General features: G+C 41.2%; 1 protein-coding gene across 2 annotated transcripts in view; it reads right to left on the bottom strand.

Moving 5' to 3' along the window:
- Positions 1 to 19,171, bottom strand: part of PXDN (peroxidasin) — a 582,246-nt gene that overhangs the window by 325,163 nt on the left and 237,912 nt on the right. The window contains exon 4 of one of the 2 annotated variants that reach the window (XM_086926391.1): positions 14,475 to 14,546. The exons of the other annotated variant lie outside the window; for it this stretch is intronic. Coding sequence (XP_086782517.1) covers positions 14,475 to 14,546 — 72 coding nt within the window. The remainder of the gene's footprint in view (positions 1 to 14,474; positions 14,547 to 19,171) is intronic. 2 annotated transcript variants of the gene reach the window in all.

The raw sequence follows: 19,171 nt of genomic DNA, 5'->3' as shown, positions 1-19,171 counted from the left end.
ATCAAAAGTGACAATCCATGTTTGAAAGAAGTGGCTAGCCACCTTACCAAACTGACTGGGCGTGGTCGGGGTATTACGGCTTGAACATTGGCATGTACTATAACAGCTGAAGGTAGTGGGAGACTCCTAGGTACCAAGATAGCCATTTATTGGCGTATCTGAAATGTGTTGGCTAGAGTTAGGGGAGGTGTACAAAGATGCGGCTTATTGTGAAGCTAACTGCGGCAGTAGGCATGGAGATGCCCAACAGCATAGTGTATCTGTTCTGGGTAGGACGTAGTGTAATATATATTCTGCCTAATGTTTACCTTTTATTTTTCGTCTGTTGCTTCGTTTGAGTCGATACTCGTGAGCCTTGTTATACCACATTATATGGTATATCTATGCATTGTTAGGTGTATGTGCAGTGTTACGTAACACGTTGTGTTTTTTTTTTTTTTGTTTTTGTTGGTTAATGTGGTTGTGAGTACAGTAATACTCAACAATATGAAAATTATGTAGGGGTGGTTCTGTCTAAAGTGTTCTGTTGGATGGTTTGTGTCTTATTTCTTAGTGGGAGTGCTGTGGTGCCATGGAGAATGTGATGCCAGCTAAATGACATATCTCTGCTGTGTTGAATGTGCACTGAAAATGTTATGAAATGTGTTCTGATGTCCGGTATCAGTAAAATAATGCAAAGAATGCAGAATTAAATTACATACATATGCAGGTTAGATAGTGGCAATTAGGACACATCAAAGCAGTGAAGGAAGACATGCAACACATTCTTGGAGGATATAGAAAATTATTCTCATCACAGATTTGCAGCCTGCATAAGAGTTGCTCTATTGCCAGGGTAATTTGCTATATCAATCCACGTGTAATCTACAGGGAACGTTTCCCATTACATAGTTCCAATTACCAAACATAATAGGTGGTTTCATGAAAGTAAATTCAGCAAAATGCAATGGGTAGCGGAAGTGACATCACACGCAATTTGATCTTATTATCCCGCACACACATACACATACTTTCCCTCTCACATAAAAAGACTCACCACAAACACGCACAAAATAAAAATATACTTTTTAAAGTATTTTTACCTACCTCGGCTGCCAGTGTGCGTCATATTCCTACTAATTTCACTCAATTCTTTATAAAACTAATAAAATGTTATTCACTATTAGGGTAATAAAACACTGACATAAAACAAGTGGAGCCCCAGTCGAAGCTCAAAAAGGACGAGCTGCCCCTATGTTTCTAGTACAGATGTTGTCACGCCCGAGGCCAGGGGTTGTAAAGGCAGTGCCAGGAATCACATCATGTGTGGTTTACCTAAAGTGTATTCACTAGGAACATGTACAGTTACTGAGAAAATGCGCGTCACTCATGTGCCATTAAAGCAGACACTAGATTCATTCAAGAATGACCATATGGGTATTGACATACAGCTCAATTTTTCAATGTTTGCTTATGTAGCCACACACCAGTTGGTCCACCCCAAATTGAATCAAACGAGAAAAAAGGCAAATCCACTCCCAATGTAGAGCATGACAGGACAGCCCAGGTACACTCTGTTAGTGTTTACTTGTCAATGGAATATATGATGTAGTACTAAAGGCTATACGAGGTGCTACTCCAATCCTAGGCTTTCTGGACCTATCCTTATTTTATACATTTTAATTATTGCTTGTCTTTAGAACGTTTGGCATGCTCAGCTGAAACCAGAAGTGGCCCACTGAGATTATATTTTTTTGATAATACCATCAGAATCAGAGGAGAATGAATCCCATGTCCTCAGGGCCGGACAGGCCATAGCAGGCAGTGAGCGTTTACCCAGTGGGCCGCCAGGATGGGGGGCTAGTTTTGGACCCCTGGGGGCCGGTATTGTTAACAGAGCTAGTTTTGCAGCATAGCTGCAATATCGGCCCCCGGTAGCAAAAGCTACTAAAATAGGCCCGGCAAACAGCTCCCCTCCCCACTACCCTCTCCCCCCCCACCATTCCGGGGCCGGCCAAGCTGTTTGCCAGTGCCAGTTTCGGTTCCCAGTCCGGCCGCGCATGTCTTGTTTTTGCCAGGGTCTTATGATCTCATGTTTTGGAGACCATATTCACATTTAACTGAGTGTGATGTATATTTTGACATCAACTTTGTCATTTTAGAAACCTTAAACATAAAAGGCAACAAGGCAGAACATATCCTTTTTGAGAAGAGACAACTGTGGGTGTATTATCTGAAGGTTTACGACCAAGGATTGAACGACAATATAGCCTGGCTCTCTATCATGCACTGAACACTCTGTATTTTAGAATCAATACACTAACAACTCAGTTCTAGATGCGGTGTTAAACAGGTATCCACCCTACAGACTGAAAAACAGCACAGTTGGAATAAACGGAACTCAAGAAGTACTGACTGCGGTATATTGAGGAACTCATGCAGAATTGAACTGAGGACCCATAATACACCGGACCTCCTCGTTCCCCTTCCTAACACAAGTCCAACCAAAATGCAGATATAACTGAGAAGTTACCATACGACACAAAATCCGCCAAACCCCTCCTGATAACGAAAAGGGCTGCTGACCAAAAATAATTGTCATGGAGAATACTAAAATAATTCTTTTGATCTCCACATTGATTAATTATCCCCTTTATTTAATGACATTTATCAACACTTTCGTTGTCGTTTATTTAATTAATTTAGATTTAAAATTCTTTCTCATAATTGATTTGATTTCGAGAGAAAGTCTTTCCTACAAGCCTACTAAATTCATGTAGTCCACAAGCTTAAAAACACATCCACTTCCTGCCCACATCTTCTAGTTCTGGGGCCCACATCTTCTAGTTCTGGGGCACATAGGACAGTGTCGGCACAATCGTGGATGAGACATTGCAAACAGCGAGTCCACCCTTCCTTCCCCGAAGGAGCAACAGTTGTTTCCTCAGAAAGGTAACCCCTTTAACAGTACTAATTTTTTCGTTACCTAAAATTTAAACCCTTTTTTGATTAAGACAATCGACCACGGGAATGTCAATCCTGCTTCTAATGGAAGACAACTGCATGTACTAGTTTTAAGAAAAACTACCGCCAAAAAAAGATTATGCTTTACCAACCATTCCCGTTTTTCTTGAGCTACAAAATTAACAATGTCATGTTGACCACATTAACGGTCACCACTCAGCCCACAACTTGTGCAAAATATCCATTATGCTTAACCAACCGCTCCCTATCTTTCCTAAGATATTGAACAAATGTTTTCATCGCATCAATACGCGATTCTGACATTAAGCATCCCACTCATACACGCCGCCCCCATTTGTTAAAATATTAGAACTTACCAGTCCTTTATCTAGCAATATCAGACAGATCTAGATCCAACAGCATGATAGCCACAGGACCTAACAGATAACACCAGTGCATCACCAAACTTTGCAATTAATTCTATCATGCAGAAGCCATCTCACTCGTCACCATTGATAGATACTTTATTGTGCATGGTTATTTAAAACCTTTACAATATAAAAGAGAGAAAAATCGGCTAGTAAAACATGATTCGAGTTTGTGTGTGTTAAGACGATGATTCCATCCTTAAAAAACATGGTGAGGTAGCAGCAATAAAATTAAAATAAGCTTATCATGTTGAATGGCCTGTTTATCATAAAAAGTTAAGCAATAAATTCTTCCTCGATGCCGGCCAAGGGGTAATATAGTAAAGTGCCAGTGTGCAAGAGAGAATGGTTAAATTATAATAACAGTCCGGGGTGCCCCTGTTGTATAGTCAGTGATAATCGATGTAAGACAGAGTCAAGGTGTCGCACTAGAGCTTGGTCTTCAGGGGTACCGTTGGGTTCATCCTTTAGTCCTTTTACGGAACTACTAGATTTTATGCATTTCTTTCAATGTTTTGAAGCGGGTCTCAGCTGTTTCAAGGAATTTTACCATTCGGCTGCTCAGTTGGATATCATCCCCTTTGAAGCAAGCGAGCACTGCTTGCCTGCAGGTCCGTATCTTACGGATGTTAAAAAGTGGTCTCAAGAAGAAGCGTCGTTTGCTACAGATAGTGATCAGATGAACTGTGTTTTCTTTGCCGTTCCCGCAAAGTCGGCATGTTGTTGGTAGGTGTTACCGTAACCATGGAGGTCAGTGGGCCGCTGACGGCAGTAGCCCTAGGCGAAATTTCAGGAACTTCTCTTTTATTTGTTTTAGTAAAGGCTATCTGTAGATAAGTTTGGGGCGAGGGCATGGCATACGATTGAACTGTGAGCCAGCCGTGAGCCCAATTTGATAGAGCGGCTTTGTCCTGCAGCAGTGATTCTTTCTGGACTGTCTTGTTGACCACCTTTTTGAAGCCTGCTGTGGAGCCTGGAAGTTCCCAGAATTGCTGTAAGCCAAGGTAGTAGATGCCGGGCAGGTTTCTTTATTTTGAAGTTCCTTCCACAGGAGAGCATTTAGGGTTTTCGGGTCTCCCATGCCTACTTTATGCCAGGTTTTATGTAGGCTCCCTTGCGTGCCAACTCTTCTTTTTGTAGCCCAAATTCTAATCTCATTTGGGCAGGCAATGTATACCTTGGAAGGCCGAAGATCATACGAAGCGCCTTTGCTACCGTTTGGTCTACTAAAGTAGACAGAATTGTCTACTAGATTCTCTGCCGTAAGTGATGGATGGGATTAACTTTGCCTGAATCACTTATATGAGAGGAAGTAAGCTTGGGCCAGAAACCGTGTTTTTTAAGTTTCTAAGTGCCGCCGCAATGGTTAACCCTCTCCTTTTTATGGCTTTACATTGCGGCATGAAGTTGCCCTTGCGGTCTATGATGACCCCCAGATATCGATATTCACAGACCATTTCCAGCTTCCTGGATGACCAGAGTCAGTTCCGTTTTACTTTCTTTTTAGGAAGGTTAATGCACATAACTTTGGATTTTTCACGGTTGATGGTAAGCCTGTTAGCAGCAGAATATCTTGAGGTACTTTCCAGCAGCCGCTGCAGGCCAACAGGGGTCCGGCTGATGAGGTACAAGTCATCTGCATAAAACAAATTTGAGATCTGGAAACCCTCTAGCTTTGGTGCATGCATTACAGTGTCTCTGGGAGGGGAGTAGGGGGTGGGGGGGCAGGAAGCTAGGTAGTGGGGGCATGGGGAGAAGGGGGCAAAAATGGAGAAAAACACACAGAGAAGAAGGTGGTGGTGAAGGTTGAGAATTGAGAGACAGAAATGTATTTCATCGAAATAGCGAAGATGTGAAAAGGCTATTAAAGTATAGTAAGGAAAGAGGAACAGGAAGACTCGTGGAGACGGTTGGAAGCAATAAAACTAATTTAAGATGGGGAGAATAAGTATATGTTCAATAAACGTGGCAGGGCTTAATGATGCAGTTAAAAGGGGCAAACTGGGAGAGCTGATTAAATTAAATACAATAAGTATTGCCAGGAAGCGAGGGTGAACATCGTACGGAAGGAATGGGGATGGTTTACAACTAATACTTATTGGACGTGTTACATATTGCAGCGTATAACTATTACGCAATCACAACTACGTGTGGCAGAAAACTTCGCTAAATCAGCACTTTTCTTGAAGAAATTCTTGTATGAATCTGCGTCTGGTTCCTTCATTGTCTGGTGTTCTTTTGATGCTTTATTTATATAGGACACGTATATGAATAAGTTCACTTTTCTACGGACTTTTACCTTTGGAGTGCCAATTACTGTGACTAACTTATTAGAGAAATTTTTGCCCCGAGGAAGCCCGCTTCGGGCGAAACGCGTTGGCTGTTTCATGGCTGTTTTCATTGGTTATCCTATTTTGAGAATATTGGCTGTTCACTTGTATCATCGTGTCAAGAAGCTTTATTAAAACTGGACTTTTTATGCATCTACGAAGGACACCAGTTGTGTTTTTTTGCATCAACATTTTCTGCCATGTTTTTTTTTTGTTGCCTCTACACGTGCATGTTTTATATTGACAAGATTATCAAAGAAAATTTCGATCCATTAATCAAAACTATAGGTTTGGACTTAAAGAGGGTGAACGGGCTACACCTGTCAATCATAGGGAGAGGAAACTACCTGAAAATGAATGTTTTGTCAACATTTTTAGACCTGTTTAGGTCTATTCCACTACGGTAGACGAGATAATACTCAAAAACAATAACTCCATGTTGTCTAACTTTATGTGGCAATATGGGAAGATAAGAAGGTCTATGAAACTCCTGACACTGCCACAAGACATTGGGGGGTTGTCAATTCCAAATATCACAGCCCTGCTTCACCAAATACCCTTTTTACTGAAACATAGTAGTACGGACGGGGGGCCCGAATGAAGGAATAATTCCTACAATATTTGAGCTAGCAGTAGGACCGGAAGCTGCTGGGCTACTCCGAAGACAAACTGAGCATAGCTACTATAACAAAGTACGGTTTGAAATTATAAAAAATGAGTGGTGTATTTGGAAGAAGATAGCAAAATTTATGGGGATCCCCAGAGTTACACAATATACCCCCTTATGGCATGGTTCACTATTCTCAAAGGATACTTCTGACATCATGGGGCAGGAATGGGAGAGTAAGGGTATAGCCACAGTTGAAGACTTTTATGGTGGTCACCAGCACCCACATTTTAGGGATCTGCAACAGGAGTGTGGGATACTCGCTAACCAGATTTTTACATTTATACAGGTCAGGAGTATCCTTACTGCATATAGACCAAGGATTAAGATTGGGAATATCCCTTTGATGGAGCTAATTAGAACTGCATCATTTAGAATTGGGGATATCTACAACCTATTATTGGCAGAGATGCCGGATGATCTAGAAAGGCACGAGGTATCTTGGGTAGCTAAACTAAACAACCCAGACGTAGATATCTACAGGAGTTTAGAACTATCAGCGGAAGTCTTCTTAGCTTCCAATCTGAAAGCACAACTGTATAGATCTATATTTAACCTGTACTTTACATCGGCAAAACTTTTTCTATGGGAGAAAAGAGAGGACGATCTATGCCCTAGATGCGGTGTGGGTCCGGCTACATTGACACATATGTTCTCTGATTGTAGTGATCTAATTATTCTAAAAAAAGGGATCTCAAGCTTCTAGGGATTACTATTTTGAAGGGACTTGGAGCTAACTACTACATTGGCAGTCCTGGAGCACGATAGCTCTCTTAGGTGTAACAAAGAACAAGAATATTGTTTATTCTTGGGCACAGCTATTTACCGTATAATGCTGGCCGCTAGATGGAAGGATAAGGAGCCACCCACCTTTCAGATGTGGTTAGCTAGATTACTGGGGGTTTGGAAACAAGAGGCAGCCCTATATGCATGTAGAGGGAGGAAAGCCAGAACACAGGTGGAAGAAATATGGTCTTGCATTGCGAAATGGAATGGCGAGGTTGGAGCAATATAACAGCAATAGATACAAGAATGACGGGGAGCAAATTAATCCAGTTGTGCATAAGAACCACGCATTTATTTAATTATATAAACCCTTTGTCAATAGTTTATGTCTCTGTGTCAAGATAAATAACTTTAATTAAATATTTTTTAAGACAGGATAAGAGGCAGACACACGCTCAACTACTAAAATCTTTTCTTCCACATGGTAAAATTATGTATGTGCTATTAGATATATGAATTCCTGTATTTATGAATATTGTGATAATGGAGGTTTTCGTTTCTATAAAGCGATGATCTCTTCTCTGGTGTGAACATTAAAAAAAAAAATTGGTAACGGCCCATGCATCGTGTTGTCCCCAGCGGCTACCAATCCTGATGACGGCATTCATTGAGATCTCACAGACTCAATCTGCTGACAGTGAGATACGTGGATCGACAGGCACATGGGTACCACCTTCATCTCCATCTGTGACAAACATTGCTAACGCGACTAACGCTGATGACAATGCTTCACATTTTTTCGCTATCGGTTTACTTAATAAAGTGGTCCAACTTTCACCTACTGTGGTAGACTATTTCTTTGCCAGCTTAGAAGATTTGATGTTTTCTCCTAACAACGAGAATGATTTTTGAAGTTAGCACACAGTGTTCTATGGGATTCTGTATTCAACCTTCACTTTTCAAACAAACATTCCAACGATTTGACTTTTCCAAAATTGAACTTTTTTGGCACAAAGTAATCTGCTTAAAGTAGAACTATTCTTAGAGAACAAGAATTCTTTGAAACACTTTCAAACGACAATATTTGACCTTGTCCACAACCTAAACAGTTTATATATTCTGTCATGGAATGGTCTCGACATTTTTCTTCTGTATTCGAGAGCCATTTCATAAATGTTATTTCATGACTCATTCTGATAAAGCATTTTCCAATGTCACACTACATGCTTTGAATGAAAAATTGCTTTTTTAAAATGCGTACAGCACAAATGCTCATCTTTCATGTACAACCATTTCAAATTCATTTTATGTATTTTGGGAGGGATTTTTTACACATCATGCTTTAGATATGTTTAAAAGTGCTTAGAAGTTAGTAATATCGAACATAATAAAGTGGAGTGGGTGTTATATGGCGTTTTAGGATCCAAGCGAAAATTACAGATTCATGCCCTTATATAGGTATAATTCATTGCCCTTATATAGACCTAGAAATCATACCCTAATTTAGAAATAACCCATCCAGTCCAAATACAGGCATGGCTACTTCCACTAGTTCCAAAAAGCTACAACAATTTCTTGGAAAACTTGGCTTCATCAGTCAGGGACATCCCCTTACTTTAATATTGATTTGTCCTAGAAATCATGGCGTTTTCAAAGAACTACTATTCCCTTGGGGTTCTTTGGTGACGTTATTATGTCCGACTTTACGTCAAACTAGGCACCTTCAAGGTATAAATATGCCTACACTTGCCCTAGCAAACACACAGTGGTTCGGAGCAGCTCTACTATCTACTTGCCCGACGCAGCTCGCTACAGCAAGTGCCGAAGGAAGCCGACCCTCCAGCTGAGGCACTGCCTGAGAAGCTGTCCTTTCTCTCACTGAGAATCCAGCTCCAGTGTTTCCAAGCTCACCTCGCGGGGTGTTAGGAAATCGAGTCCTGAGACAGAGATACCAGACCTCCTTCATTCTTAAACCAAGGTACGGAGCTGATTAGACCCTAAGAGACATCGTGGTTAGATTCTTGGCAAACAAAAACCAAACATATGCTACACCTCACTTACTTCTTCCATCGTACTAGACTTAGGTTAGGTACATTGGGGTAGGCGTATTTTAGAAGCACCAGTTGAGTACTTTTTTAGCTCTATTATTTATGTATGTAATTACCTATGGTTTAGAAACCATACAATGCTTTTACAGTATTATTTTATAATACTCTTCTTACTGTACGCATTATACTTTGCAACCAGTATTACGATTGTAGCAGTTCACTTTACTTGCATGATCAATAAACCTTTTTATTGAAAACACCTGTTTCTCTATTTCTCTGCACCTCTGATGAAACGAAGCATGCACAATTGACTGAGTAAAATATCTATCTATTGTTTCCATGACTCTGAAGATCAGCTTTATTCTTGGGGAAACAAAGTTGTCATGTTTATAAGGTTGTCAGAAACGAATCCCTTCTTGTTTATTCGAGAAAGTTTCTAGTGACCTCTGAGCTAGCTGCCACTCACAATTAAGTCTCATATATTCGAGAGAGACCTAGTCGACCCAAGTCCTACGTCAAATCTATAGGATATATTATTCCAATGTGCAGAGCTTATTGGGAATATAGGAACTACACTACATGGTGACCCATTAGGGAAATAGAGGGCATACTCACCCAGAATGCCATGTACCTAAGGGGGGATAGTTCAAGCACTTCTCAGCTCTCTATGCTGAGCCTGAAGCCGGGGTGATAATACTGTGATCCTCTACACCACAATGCAAACAGGATCCGAGCTAGTGGTCTTCACTATGAAAGAAACCCTCAATGCGCTTCATGCTCAAAGAGTGGGAAAAGCGCATGGTATCGATAGAATCCCTGCTGACGTAGTTTGTGCAGGACCTCTTATCCAGGCCCCTACATAAACTTGTTGTCTAATACGATAGCAGCTGGTGCACCCATACCCTACTCATGGAAAAGGGCAGACATTATGCCTATATATAAAAATGAGAGCTAGACAAGTTCCAGGTAACTATCTTAATATCGATAATATCAACCAGATTTATAGCAAACAACTGCTGATAAAGCTTTGGAACTGGTTTAGGACACATAATAAACTGCTGCACTTTCAAGTAGGATTACAACCCCATATAAACAAGGTGGGCCAGGCTCTATGGTTCCCGACCACTGAGTGGAAAACACTTGACTTCGAAAGAGGGTCACTAAATGTTGCATTTGTGGATCTACGTACAGCATTCGATCTTGTCTATTGGGAGGTCTTTGGGAAACCTGGGGTTCGCATTTTTATGCCCCTTCCGATTCAGCAACTATACACTGGAGATTGTGCCAGGGTTAGATGGACCTGGGTGGGGTAACAACTGAAGACATCCCTATTAGGCAAGGTGTTCGCCAGGGATGTGCCCTTGCAACCATGCTATTCTTGCAATTTATCAATGGGTGTATTTCCTACTTCGTGGACTGCCAGAACGCCTACCCAAGAAATGGCCAGGTTGAAGGTCTAGGTTCTGCTCTTAGTATATGACACTCTTCTCCTTTCTAAAACCATGCAGGGTCTAAACACTCTCTTGTGGAAGTTTGGTCTATTCTGCAAGGTCCATGGCCTTAAAACAAACAAATGCAAAGCAAAATGTATGGTTTTCAGCCATCAGGGGGAGGATAGTCCTAGAGTATGATCACCTCGAAAGGGACCACAAATTCTACTTTCTTGGTGTGTCACAACAATTCAGATAATTGGATGGCCTGGATTGAAAAAAGAACACTGACCTTAAACATACAGCAGGATCAGTAGTAAGATTTTCCAACAGGGCAGATGCACATCCAATTTCTCCCACTCTAGAGATATGCAAGGCCCAAGCAAGTGGGGCAGCTCTATATCGGGCTGAATTGTGGGGCTGCTGTAACCTTGACCAGCTTGATAGAACTGACAATGCCTTTATCAAATCCTTGCTGAGGCTACCAAAAAGCACCCCACTATTACCACTGAGTTTTGATCTAAAACTCTGACAAACCTCACACACAGCCTCTTCAAAATCCATATTATATTGAATGAAGAACTGGATTTGGCCCCATATAAAGACCACCTACAGGAGATAGTGGCCAATCATTCGGCTTTCATGATTCCCTGGGTCGCCCATGTAAAAACCTGGTTGACCAGGCTGGGGCTCAATGAATATTGGCAAAACCCCACCTCTATACCTAAAGGTGCCCGAGAAACAGTCAAATTATCCTACTTGAATGCGGTTATTTGTAATAGAATATCGACTGTGTTTGTTGGTAGTTTGACAGACAAATACTTGTCCCATAAATGTGCACCAACATTTGAGGAATTTATGGATTATGATTGCCCCACACTCCAGAACCCGGTTTATGAAGTGTAGCCTAGGGACCTTGCCAGCTGCATCGTTCAATTCCTCATGGAGCAAAAAAAATGATATTCCAAACAACCTTTGTCCTATGGGTTGTCAATCTGCGAAAAATGAACAGGTCTTATTTTTTTGCCATGCATGTGCAAACCAGAGTGCTCGCTGGATTGTGCCTCTTTGTCTACTCCTCAAGATATATAACCCTCCTACAGCCCTAAGCATCTGTAAATCAGACAGCAGGTGTACCATTGTATATGCAGTCTCCCAATTTTTTACACACAATTTGGCATTTAAGAGCCATGGTTGAGTCAAACATCTCATCTCATGGGCAAACTTTAATGACCTATTGTTTTACTAATTTTATAGACCAATTATTACATTCACTAGCACTTAATGTTTACCCTCATCAGATAGAGCTTGAGCACCCCAGATCGAATGAGCACTGCTAAATACTGTGGTTGGCATTGCGGACCCTCTTGGAGCATATTTTTAGGTTCTTTATGAGGTTTTTGCCCCTCTGGATATTATAATAGCACAGAGCTACTCTAAAGTGTTCTACTGTAAGCAGGTGTATTGTGATTTTAGCTGATCTTAAATTACTTGTTTAATGTTTTTATCTTGGGTCAACGTCACAGAGTGGAGGTACTTTTCTAGGTATGCAGATGTATCATGATTTGTATCCATTTTTATTTATCTGTACTGCAATGAACTGCATGATTTGTATTCACCATGTAATGTCCTATTAACTGTGTTGGTACAGTGTACTTTTATTGTTCCTTAAACCGACAAAGTTGTTTGATGATGATGAGTCGGTATGTGGAAAATTACATGCACGCCTGCAAGGATGAATGACAGAATGCATGCGTGATGACTTATTGAGTACCTAAACACATAAATGACTGAAAAGGAGCTTTCATTTATAAGCCAGACCTACTGGCATTGCCAATGCCCATTTTACTGTCTACGTTGTGCATGCAAATAGCAATCCTATTCACTCTACACCAAGACAAATTCATAAGGTTTACTGTGATCTATTTATTATGCATGGTCATTGCTCCTTTAATGTGTAAAACTGTTCAGGCATGAATAGTCTTAAGATGAAATTGGCGCTTTCTACAGGGTTCTCTGCAAACTTTTTGCCTTCACTCCCCAGTTATCTGAATCAGTTTTTGTTGTCTTTTAGAACTCCTCAAACCTTACCACTGCTAACCAGTGTTACAGTGCTTCTGCTCTCTCCTTATAAAATGGTAAGATTGGTTTACATCGAAGAAAACCTGTCCTTAGGGAATTAGATGGGATACAGCAAGCGTTCTCCAAGGGAAGCGTTTTGGCACTATTTTTACTCACATTTTTAAAATTGATATCTCCGGTTCTTCGGATTGAATTTTTCAGGTTTTTTGTCTTCTGTTATTTATTAAAAAAATACTCTTATTTTTCTAATTTGCTGTGGGATCCTTTTGTGGTGTTTTCACTGGCAATGTTTGAAAACGTGCAGAAATACTTTATACATTGCCTCCATGTTAACCCCGACCGCTCTGTGCAAAGCTTCCAGAGGGTTGAGCACAGGTTAATTTAGGGTTGGCTTGTGGTTCACCCTGACAAGGATTGGGGTTGCTGCTTGACCAGGGTTCACAGCCCAGTCAACCAACAGCCCAATCTCGAACAGAAATCCTCTAGAAATCTTTGGAAACATGCACGAGGTCCACAAATATACTATGAACACCAACTGACACTAAATGGATTGACTAATCATAAGTGATGCTTTGCTCTACTGGAGTGGTCAGCTAGTTCGAAGCCATCAGCATGCCATATTTCCACTCACTGGATTTGGTTTGGCAGTCTAATGTGTTCAGATGGATTTTATGAATACCTGCTTCCACTAAAATAATTTAACTGACACATTTGCTAACAAAGGGTTACAACAAAAAAGCCTAGACCTGGATGCATTATATTGGGATGGCATGGTGGTAATTGTAATCATACCTGCCAATAAACTGGAATTCTCTAAACAGTCTGCTCAACACACACTTCAATGCAAATATGTAGAGAGACAGCCGAATTACCTTTTCTTGTAGGGATTATCCAAGCTAATAATCTGCATCAAGAGATAGCTTGAAATAGGGCTACAATGCTTTAATTTTAAAGCCAACTCTGTTGATCTGAGAAAGCGAGCAGTCCTTCTTGAGGAATCATCCGAGGAGTTGGGGAAATCTGAGTGTCTTGTGAATTGTATCAGATACTTTATTTGATGACGGAGTTCAGGGCCGGACTGGCATTTGCGGGCACCGGGCATTTCCCCGGTGGGCTGGAGAGGTAGGGGCCGGTTTTGTGGCCGCAGGGGGCCGCTTTTCTTACAGAGTGCCGGTTTTGTAGCAGCCTTCAAAATCGGCCCTCTGTAAGAAAAGCGGTAGCAGTGCTTTGCGGGTAACAACCCCCTCCCCTCCCGTTACTAGGGCCGGTGGAGAAGCAACCTGCCAGGGCTGGTTGCTGGTCTCAGTCCGGCCCTGACGGAGTTTATTGCGGTTTCTTTTCGAATGTGTGTAATGTTGTACAAGTTTCACTTCCCGTGCAAATTGTACTGGTTCAAGCAAGTTAAAAGTGAAAACGATTAATGTAATTGCAGGGGGTTTAAGAAATGGCATAATTGGTTTTCAGATCCAACACAAATGCACAAGCCCACAATCCGGAAATTAATGCGACTACTGTACTATTCCAAAGAGGTGATGTTAAGTGAGTCATGCTTGTGATCAAAGCAGACCTTATGGTGAACCAAGGATTAGCTTAATAAAAAAATTAATTTGAAACACTATGGAAAGCAGGAGTGATTTAGAGAAGATTTTTAGTAATTTCAGTGAAAAATATTCCAATGCTGCAGCAAAGTGCAGACATGCAATGCATGCAGAACACGATGAAATGTGAAAGAGTTCTAAAACATGCACAGTGTGCTTGAAAGTGTATTACGCAGGTGGCACGAGGGAGATATGACTGCACATGAAGAGGTGGGCACTTACAGTTGTTCTAGAGAGGCAAGTCCCTTAAATGCTTGCCTGTCAATTGATTGGATTTCATTCTTGTACAAATAGCTGAAACAAAACAATTAGCATTATTAGTGCACACACAGGATCACAATTAGGGTAACAAAGCATTACTTTGACAGATAAAGGACATTTTTAGGCCACTTGAAAACATACCATGAACACAAATAATGTACGGAAACAACTTATTTTTGGGAAAGTGACAAACTGGTTACATCTCAGTTCGACATTAAAAAATATTTATTTTGCGACTGGATGCGTGCAAACAATCCGCCATTTAATAAATAATGGCAAGAGGAAAAAGCGACTTCAAGTAAATAAAACAACAAATAGAACATACTCTATATATGCAAATTCTTCTGGGACCAATTGTTTAAACAAACTATTAATAACAAAGTTTCGAGGTTAGTGATCAAAAAGTTATCTAATTGTCTGGTTAGTTGCGAAGAAACATTTTTTTACAGTACTAAATGTTAAAATAGGAAACCTGAAGCTACAACAGCGCAAACACGGCATAGGTGTCAGTATTAGATTCCTTTTTTTTTAAATCTAAAATGAGGCTCAACATATTTTCAACGTACTATCTAAAAGCAGAAATATAAATTACGAAGATATAAGAAAGAAGTAGCCAGATTTGCAGGAAGAATGGGGCGGAAGTGGGGAGGTTGGAGCGTGAAGTGTGGTAAAGTCGAGGCAAAATGTTAGCAGCACCTTAGGAATTTTCAATCCTGCACCAGACAAATACTGAATACAACAGAAAAGTTGCTAAATAACAAAATGGGTAGGTTGAAGACTCTGACTAAAAGTATGTCATACATAAGTAAGTAATGTTAGTTTCAGTGACAGATTAAACTGTAGAAGACCAAGATCTGTATGTACCTTAAGTGTTACAGTAACACAATATGATGAGTAAAAATAACATGGGAAAATAATTTACGTTACAACTCGCTGACAGCTTGCAGAAACAACTTTTTACCTTTTTCGATGAACTGGTGGGGATTGAAGGGGAGATTGTTCTCACAGCAGATGTTACCATAATATAGATCCCAAACAGGGATAGAGAGGGAGGAGGTAGGACGCACGCAGGTGTCTTCTTAAAACAACTAAAAAGCACCCTGGGACACCTTGGTCTCCGAAAACCACAAGAATACATTCAGGTATACCTTCCGTTCCCATGTCCATAGGAAGACACTCCCATACATATTATATACTACTGAGTACATCTCTATTGGTTCTGCTCTGCTTGGCGGAGATACGACCCATTGCGGTCTCAGACCATGCTTCTGTTATGGCAGACCTAGACGTGGAACAGCAGAAGCCTTCCCGAAACTGGCAGCCTCATTCCACATTCAGAGACCCAGTCACCCAAGAAGAAATTGGTTCCCACATTGGTGAATACTTCACCCTCATTGATGAGCCCCCCATCAGTAGTGCTCTATACAAGTATCAATTTACATCCCCCTCCCCCCGGATCCTAAGACACTATCAAAACCGTTGAGGCCACTTCATAGTGACAGCCACAGTTCATGCTAGGCTCCACAAACCAGAGGTTAAGAAACTGGAGACTGAGATTCAGAAGCTAGAAGTAAAAAGACACCAACACTCCTCCTGCTGCACCACCCGTGACGATTATTACAGCTAGGGACCAACTAGGTATGCACTTCATAAATAAAGAAAAGCTCTCCCTACTCCATTAAAAAAAACTCTCATATGTTTGCAGGGACAAGGTATGGACCCATTGTGCACATCGACTACAGGGGCAAACTGAAAATATATCAAAGAAATTGTCACCAATAATGGCACTCGTCAATTACACGAGATTGGGAAATTAGGCCAATGTTCTTGTTTATATGAGAATCTTTATAAAAGTGTTCCTTCCTACCTTGAACTCAGAGAAGCCTTTCTAGACCAGATGGGACTCTCGAAGCTTGCTGATATCCAGAGAGACACTGGAGAAGTAAATCACAACTGAAGAGGTTAAACTGGGCATCAAATTCCTGGACTCAAAAACCCCGGCCAGATGTCCTTCTAGCCAATTTTTTTTTAAATATACCAGACAAACTTATTCAGAAACACACAAAATTGTTTAATCACTGTGGAGAACCTGGAGCAGCAAAGCAGACTAAAGGAGAGGTCATGATAAAGGTCATTCCAAGACCCAGCAAAGAGCCTACCAGATGGACGTCCTACAGCCTCATCGCACTTCTTAATATAGAAGCACAGCTTTTCATAAAGCTTTTAACTACGAAGTCTTATCCACTTTGATACACCCAGATGAAAGTTGATTTCTTAGAGTGCAAACACTCAATAACAGTCAGTCAAAGAAGCTTTATTCGACTAAACAAGTCATAAAAGCATTATAAATAAAATATTAAAAAGCAGTAGAAAAGTTAAAAATCTGGGTTAAAACGTTTATGGAAAATAGCAAAAAAAAGATCAGAGCAATCACTATATAGTACATTACATGACAAAAAAAAAAGCATACAATTCTGACAGTCTCATAAACCTTTAAATTCATATTGGGCCCCACAGTTCACCTTATGTCCACATGCCCCTACATGGTTTAAGAAAATGTTATAATTTTCTATTTTCAGCCATGATTTGCTGGGATCGAATATACCACAACCACCTCAAGAATTTTGCCACTGGAATTCCATCCCTAGGAGATGGATCAGAGCGAAGAATTTGCAGAGCTGTGCTGTGTGATCCAATACCCATATTCTTACTCCGCCAACCAAACTTTACGCAAGCCAGCTTAAGTAGAGCAGGCAAACAGCACATGGGAAAATGTTTCTGCATGTTTAACACATGTCTTGCATTTATTGTTCCCGATGGAGGACCATTTGGATGAAAAGCACTTTAGGGGCAAAAATTCTGATCTAAATTGGAAATAAAGCTTTCAGCCCAAAGGCTTTTTAATAAAATTTCAGTAAGGCTCGGGCATGGTTTATCTGTAGAAAGGACCCCGAAAGTGAAGTTGAGTCATGGAGCCTAATCTGTTCATATGCAACAATTTCACAATAAATTTCCTTGAGATGGTCTTTTGAGGGGAACATGGGGGTGCAAGTGGAATCCCACAGGTCTGATAATCCCATTTTTTTTTTCAGTGTAAAAACGGCATTCTTTATTCTGTATAAAAATTGAAACAATTAAAACTTCTGGGAAGAGTGGACTCACCTGTCCAATAAGAGCAGGTTGGGGTCTGTCCCAGAGATGCGGGGAACATTCAAGACGCTAGATCCAGCTGTAAAGGGAGGATAACACAGACCTACTGCTGTGTAAATTACCTCACTATGTGGCAGTCAAGGGCTCCATCTGTCCACATGCCACAACCCCGACTACTCCAGGGTAAAATAAAGCAACAGCTGGCTGGACGCCATTCATCTTGATGTATGCAGGCCTTGACTTTAGGCCTTACCCCGCCTAGTAACCTCTCCAACCCTTTCGCCAGAAAAACAAACGGACACAAACACTAGAACAGAGGACAGAAGGCTGAGGCAGATAAAAGTGACAAAGCTGTCAAGGACCTTGTGGTCTTGTTGTTTGAAACGGCGCTGCTGTCATCTGGCTTCTCTTTGGAAGACCCTCAGACACACTCAAACAGCATCTACAGAATGATCAAGCTTGGGTTAGGAATTGATGAGAAGGAACCTGCTATTGAAGAACCTGTGTCTGCCATGACAGATGACATCCCACCTCTTGAGGAAGATGAAGATGTATCCCGAATGGAGGAAGTTGACTGAAGCACCGCACTGCAGGCTGTGTAACACCAGGCATGCTGCGGCAATTTGTTTCTCAAACTGACTCCTTGCAATTGATAATCCCATTTTATTAAAAAGACTTCTTAGATATCGCAGCCAGCTGATTTTATGGATTTGATCCAAATTAATGATATTCCTTAGGCCCTCTGCATATGCAGTCAGTTCCTGTGTACACCATATTCCACACCAATACTGAATTGGCCTTAACCAGGCGAGATCCGTCAGGGCTTTCCTGCCTAGATCATTCATTAGGGGAAGAGTGGGTGTACTCTGTGGAAGATTAGTGATCACACGCAAAAACGTCTTCTCTGCAATTGTTAGCTGGGGCATGTTCTCTAGGCCTCACATGATAACAGAGCAAGTATCCATTTGATAGAGAGGTCAGACTGAAAAATATCACTGCACTCCATCCATCACTGAATGCTGAACAGGCCTTTCAAAGAGTGTAATGGGCCTCTTTGCACCTAACCCTCCACAAGATTGGCTTTGGCTACTAGTTCATGAAGATGATGATTTTCCAATAATGCGTAGCTGAGGGGCAAGGTCGCCCCAAACAAACTCTGCTTACCCTTCTTCCCACTCAGCAGAGGGATGCGGCAAGGCTGCCTCCAATCGCTCCTTCTAATTACCCTCTTAATTTAACCACTGGCCTGCCTGATTCGACAACCCGAAGATGTGGCAGGTATCAGGTTAATCCCCAGGGAATCTGAAATATCGCTATAAATCAATGGCATCCTTCTAACGCTGGGTTACCAGTGCACCTCGATAACAGTGGTGGTTTGGTTTGTGTATTGCAAGCCTTTGAAAGTGCTTTCGGCTACTGGAAAAGGAGAAACAGGCAGATCTAGGGTCACGACTCCTGTTTCAATAGGCAAAATCGTCCCTGAAATACATAGCGGGTTAAGCTAATGC

The sequence above is a fragment of the Lissotriton vulgaris genome, chromosome 6 (genome assembly GCF_964263255.1).
Source record: "Lissotriton vulgaris chromosome 6, aLisVul1.2, whole genome shotgun sequence".
In the NCBI taxonomy this organism is placed as follows: Eukaryota; Metazoa; Chordata; class Amphibia; order Caudata; family Salamandridae; genus Lissotriton; species Lissotriton vulgaris.
The sequence above is the reverse complement of the archived record's forward strand: the minus strand, read 5'-3'. Positions and strand labels throughout refer to the sequence as shown.